This window comes from Coccinella septempunctata, chromosome 9, assembly GCF_907165205.1.
Source record: "Coccinella septempunctata chromosome 9, icCocSept1.1, whole genome shotgun sequence".
Classification (NCBI taxonomy): domain Eukaryota; kingdom Metazoa; phylum Arthropoda; class Insecta; order Coleoptera; family Coccinellidae; genus Coccinella; species Coccinella septempunctata.
The window spans coordinates 1,082,902-1,089,180 of NC_058197.1; the positions used below are offsets into that span (position 1 = coordinate 1,082,902).

Here is a 6,279-nt window from a genome sequence, read left to right on the forward strand (position 1 = left end):
ATCAATCCTCTCTTTTCTCGAATTCTCTGAGTTAAAAGTTCTTCTAATGTTTTTACATTTATTGAATTTGAATGTTGTAAATACTGATAATGTGCTGTCTGAGAAAACCTTAGTTGTTTATTTTTGAAATGATCAATTTCTTTTTTTGATATTTGATTATTAAATCTTTAATTTTGGCTCAAATCAATATGATAAATCAATTTTTTATGCCTTTTTGTAATTTAGGTTTTTCCTAATAAAATCGGATATTATTTTCTAAGGGAAATCTTGATCTGAAACAAAATATTTAACTACTTTTTTCTTCGTCTTGAAATTTTTTTATGATAAATGTGTTTATTCTTCTTATCCTGAATTCTATGTGTATCGATTTCGCGAGCATTTACTTTTTTGTACACAGAATCGAGTTTTCTCTCCTCCGGAATGAGTTTTCGGATCACAGCAATTAGGTCCCCAACTCAGCGATGAGGAATTCGAAAGGATTTTGTGTGTGGAAAAAGCCAGAGTCTCTGATTATTGAGTGTCTGACATCTTCGGAATAACTTCAGAACTTCAGCCATCACCACAACAACTCAGCAAAAAGGAATTCGAAAAGATTTAGCGTCTGAAAGAAGCCGAAATCTTTGCTGAATCGAATAATATCAATCAATCTGGTTCTTTCATGTCTAACAACTTGGGAATGATTTTCGATCGTCATGGTCAACTCAGCGATGAGAAATTTGAAAGGATTTCGGGCCTCAGAGAATCAAATGTCTCCGCTGAATCGACCAAGCAGATAAATCGATCAGAAAATGACAGATTGGAATTGGCTTTTTGGGAAGCAGAAAAAAGTAGATGATATGTTCAATGGACATAGTTGCCATCAAGCACCGGACAATCAACTCCAAAATTCGATTATTTCACCAGATTTATGTTTCTGTGATGAAGGACTAGCGGCTTCCATCTCATCTTCATCAACTACACCTATCTATTCTCAAATTCACGAAGTGAAAGATCATGAAGATCAATGTTCAGAAGGGATTACCCAAGCCATGGGTTTAGCATTTCGGTTGAGTTTCTGTAAAATTGATATGGCTGTTGCAAATTCTGTGAGGCCTTCTAACAACAAATTATTTCAAACCCATAGTTTGCATCCACAACTGATTCCCGCGAAAAAAATATAGATTTTCTTAAAATATCTTGGGTTTAAAAGAACAATTTTTCTTACCTTTCGGGGTTCTATGGAAAAGAAAATTATTTTTGAACTTCTGACTCTGAAGCCCCACATAATAAACACCACAGCGTTGTCTTCTTTTTAGTTAACTGGTGAGAAAACGTGACATTTCAATGAACCTAAAGTGTATTTCTGTAATCACTTAAACCCACATAGCATAGGATATTTGTCAAATACCTATGAAATATTTGTAAGCAAGATTTTGAATATTTAATAAATCTTTCACTGAAATATTAGTGAAATAAAGTTATGTCCTACTTTTTCTCACATTGAAATATTTCATGAAAAATTTTGTCTAGATATTCGAAATATTTTCAGAAACATTGCATGTAAATTTTTCAAATATTTATGAAATATTTGTAAGCAAGATTCTGAATATTTAATAAATCTTTCAATGAAATATTCATGAAATAAAGTTATGTCCTACTTTTTCTCACATTGAAATGTTTCGTGAAAAATTTTGTCTAGATATTCGAAATATTTTCAGAAACATTGCATGTAAATTTTTCAAATATTTATGAAATATTTGTAAGCAAGATTCTGAATATTTAATAAACCTTTCACTGAAATATTCATGAAATAAAGTTATGTCCTACTTTTTCTCACATTGAAATGTTTCATGAAAAATTTTGTCTAGATATTCGAAATATTTTCAGAAACATAGCATGACGATTCTTCTGAAGATTTCAATCATATTACAGATATTGTTGCTTCAAAGGGACGGTGAAATATTTCTGCAAGATAAGCTTGAGATGGTGGAAATATGTTTTCAAATATTCACGAGTGGTTTTCACAATATTCCAATGAAGGGCACTGAAATCTTTCGAAATATATTTCTTCAATATTTGTTGAGTTATTGATAATGACTCATAAAATATTAAGGAAACTCCTTTCATCTGTATTTCAATGATCGTAAATGATACTCTGAAATCTTTCTACAAGATTTGTATGGAATAACAAGAAATATTTCCGAGAAAATGTAAGACAAGTTTTCAATATTGCAAATGTCTTAGAATATTCCAGCCATACCTGTATTCTGCGAAATATTGTTAGAAACTTTCACAAAATAATGAATTATTGCTGAAAAATTTCAAAACAATTGCAATGTTGAAAATTTTTCTCACATTTTTTTGAGAAATATTTCCTGTTATTCCAAACAAATCTTGCGAGAATATTTTCAGGAAGATTTCAAAGTATAATTTTTGACCATTGAAACATTCAAAAGCATTTCCTGGAAGTAATATATGCATAAGGTTTTTCATTTGAATTAAGTAGTTGCAAATCAGTGAAAAAAATTTTATTGGAATCTATTCATCATCTTAACACCATTTATCTCTCAATCTTCCTGTATATCATCTTCTGGCATGACCAGGGAGAATACCCGTCGACCACTACTGGCATTCCTGAAATGAATATATTTTTATAATACTTCAGAATCACAAAGCTTCATATAGTTTAAAAATTGAAGTTATGTAAATTCATTCTTGTATGAATGAATAAGGTAAAAAATTTAATAAAACATATACATTCTTCTTGAAGGGTTTAAAAATGTAAGTAAATGGGATATTTCTATTATTGAAAAGATGGAAAAAAATTCATGTTTTTGATACCAAGTATCGAGAACAACAAAAAGATTAATTCTGTCATGAAGGTGGGCAGAAAAAAAGCATAAATAATCTCAGGAAATAGTAAAATTCTTTAGCTTACTTCTTATTTCTTTCAGCCCTCGTTTTTGAGTTGTCCAACCACATACGAATGCTGGTAATGATTTCTGCATCTGTGATCTTGTCATTAACTGTTCTTACGGCAACTGTAAAACAGATAAGAGCTTTATTATCATAGTGAAATTATATAATTTGAATAAATAAATATTCACAAAAGTGATCATTTGAAAAGATTGATGAATTGAATTTTTCTTTCATAAAAAAGTGAACAAATGTGAAAACGTATCACTTTCATTATGTCATAATCACTTTACATGGAAGGAAGAAAAATTTTTATATGGAATAGTGAGAAATTTAAGTTTTTATGTTATGCACTAAGTGCAGGAGTGTAGGAAGATAGCATCGTATCTTATACTTACAGAAAATACAGGAGCATAAAAGCAATTCCTGAAATTTGCCTTTTTTCTTCTGCCCGTAAAAGCTGTAATGGGATGCCAGATCATTTGTCACCACAGATCCTAATATATTATAAATTAAGTCATGTGCACTGCTTCCGCCCTTGCTTTTCATGAAATGAACCTGTGAAGTAAATCAAGTTCTTGGTAAGTAAGAAAAATTTATTCTTAAGATCTATATTTCAAGGATGGTAATAACGTTTCTACCCGAATACAAGCATATATTTCTGTTTTGATGCCTTAAATGTTAGAAAAAGCTTTAGAATTATCTAAACTTTGGCTACAAAAACAATTATCATAATTAACTTTTTACCCCAAGCGTTTCTTCCATAACTTCAAAAATGATCTCAAGGCAATTAAACTAAAATAATGTTGCATGGGCATGATTTTTCTTAACAGCTGAAGTATGTCCAAAATGAGTTGAAAATAATTCATTCAACTTACTCTTCAAAGCAAAATTTTTTTAGTAATGGAATCAATGAAGGTAGAAAAGGTAATTAAAAAATAAATAACTCACCACATCATTGAAAATATTCCTTTTTTCAAATCATTTTCCATTATTTCCAATTTTTCTTTAGAATCTATTGGAAAACGTTTTACTATAGCGTCGTTCACCATAAAACTTGAAGTAACACTAGCTACTGCAGTATTCATGAGGCCGCGACTTTCTAACTGCCTCAGTCTTCCTTCTAGTCTGTCCTGCTTCATGCTCAATGCATGAATACTGGTCATTATTTTTTTCAACATACCTACAAAGAATACTATGCTCACTATCTCACTAAGAAAAGCTAACTTATAATTCACTATTCAAGGGATAGTCAAGGCGATAAAGTGAGGTTCTACCTAGAGACCTGCACTTGAATGCCTCATGCATTTTAGTATACCATAGGTATACTATACCATACTACTATACTACACATGTGTAGTGTTCATGGCACATGTAAGTCTTATATAAGCTACTTATATTTACCATGCATAGAGAAGAGTATATCTCTTTCTGAATTTAGTTGCTCATCTATCTGAGTATCTGCAACTGTGGGCCCATTTTGAACTTGAGGTGACACACACAATGAAAGAGATGAAGGCAATGATTTAGAGTTGTTTTCATCTGTATTTTTTAATGTTTCATCGTGTTCATCAGTTTCACTGTCTTTTGAATCTATCGAAATACTTTTATTTCTGTTCTCGAAAAAACTTGTTTTTCCCCTCGACTTAGGAATTTTCATTCTTTCAACATCACTCTCACTACTTGGTACATCTGAATCAGCCTTCATTTCAGCGTCTGCAACAGCTCCACTGTAATCACCTACAAGAATACACATTGCATACGAATAAAAACGACAAAAAAGTGGCAGAAAATAGGACCAAGAAATAGATGGTAACGTTTATTCACATTCGTGACGACGTTTCGCAAAGGTGTCCCTCCGCTTCTTCAGGCCTACAATTTATTAAAAGGAATATTTACATGGCATACATCAATCTGGATTGATGAGAAAATATTGTACCTGGTAGTTTGAGTTATACTATTGTAGAGTTCTTTCAAGAAAGCTGGCCTGCCGTTTTTCTGTTTCCGAGTTATATTAATGGTTTTCTTGATCCTCTTCATCCTGACGTAATGTTTAACTTTTGCTTAAGTTGATACATGTTTTTGGTGAGTTAGTTGATGATTTTTGGTGAACTGTATACCATGTTAATACTACTTTTAATAAATTGCAGGCCTGAAGAAGCGGAGGGACACCTTTGCGAAACGTCGCCACGAATGTGAATAAACGTTACCATCTATTTCTTTGTCCTATTTCCTGCCACATTTTTGTCGTTTTTATTGATGAGATGGAGAACGCTAATCATTCTGACAAATCTTGAATTGGGCAGTATGATTAGTGGTTGATTCAATTATCCGATAATTTTTTTACTGAAATCTTACCAAGACCTTGATAAGAAATTTTCTTTCTTCTTGCCCTGGATTTTTTCATTTTTTCAGCATCGCTACCTCCACTTAGTTCATCTAAATTAGCTTTGATTTCAGCCACAGCTTCAACATAATCATCTACAACAAATTTAACATATGAAATTTCAATAAGAATCGAGATTGAAATAACTAGAATGACAGTCACTTCCGGAATTCCATTTAATTTGTTCGTAGGGAAAGTAAAAAAATAATATATCAACCTTTGCTTTTTATAAAATCAACTTGATAGTCTTCCCAATCCTCTGAGGGATCTTCCAGTTGTAGAATAGCTCTTCGAATTTTCTCCGTATTTTTGTAAGGTGGCCACAATAGAGTTGAATTATTATTCATCATCCATTTACTTGGAACCACTCTTTTTTCATTATTCTCGTCTACAATGATTGCGTATTTCTTCATTGTTATAAGTAACTATAAAAAAACATAATCATTATTAAAAAAATTACATGAAGATAGATTCCACCTCAAATATTTCACAATACTATGTTAAGTTTATTTTAAGAAAAAAATTACCATCAAGGTAAAAATTTTCACTTTACATATGTCCGATACTTACGGAGTGTGTCATGGATAAGTTTGATAAATAAAACTAAAGAAACTGAACATCATACTATCACAAAAGTAGTTTTTGTAATAGCGAAACACCTTTAGTTGTGTGGAGGGTATTCCTTTCATAAGTAGTGGCAACAAAACTGAGTAAAAATGATGTAGTTCAGTTTCTTTTGTTTCATTATGGATTTTCACCAAGGGCAATTCAATATTGAATAAATTTAGTAAAGTTTGCATTGGACTTGAGTTCATCAAAAACGCGACTATATACAAACAATTGGAAAATGTTTTCAGAGCAGCTATAATACTTTGTTACATCACAAATATAGGTACAGCAGCCTTAAATCCTAAACGATAAAAATTTCAAAATACAAAAAAAAAAGCAGTAGCATTATTCAAATATCAGAAGGTAACCAAGCCAAAATACAACCACTT

The 6,279-nt window shown here is 31.3% G+C and overlaps 1 protein-coding gene across 1 annotated transcript; it reads right to left on the minus strand.

Annotated features, from left to right (window-relative positions):
• Positions 1 to 2,489: 2,489 nt before the first annotated feature.
• On the minus strand, positions 2,490 to 3,556 carry LOC123320431. The gene is made up of 3 exons (XM_044907751.1): positions 3,294 to 3,556; positions 2,918 to 3,020; positions 2,490 to 2,613 (listed from the first exon to the last, which is right to left on the minus strand). Exons 1-3 carry the CDS (start codon positions 3,442 to 3,444, stop codon positions 2,547 to 2,549), a joined length of 321 nt encoding a protein of 106 aa, XP_044763686.1. The 5' UTR covers positions 3,445 to 3,556; the 3' UTR covers positions 2,490 to 2,546.
• Positions 3,557 to 6,279: the final 2,723 nt, after the last annotated feature.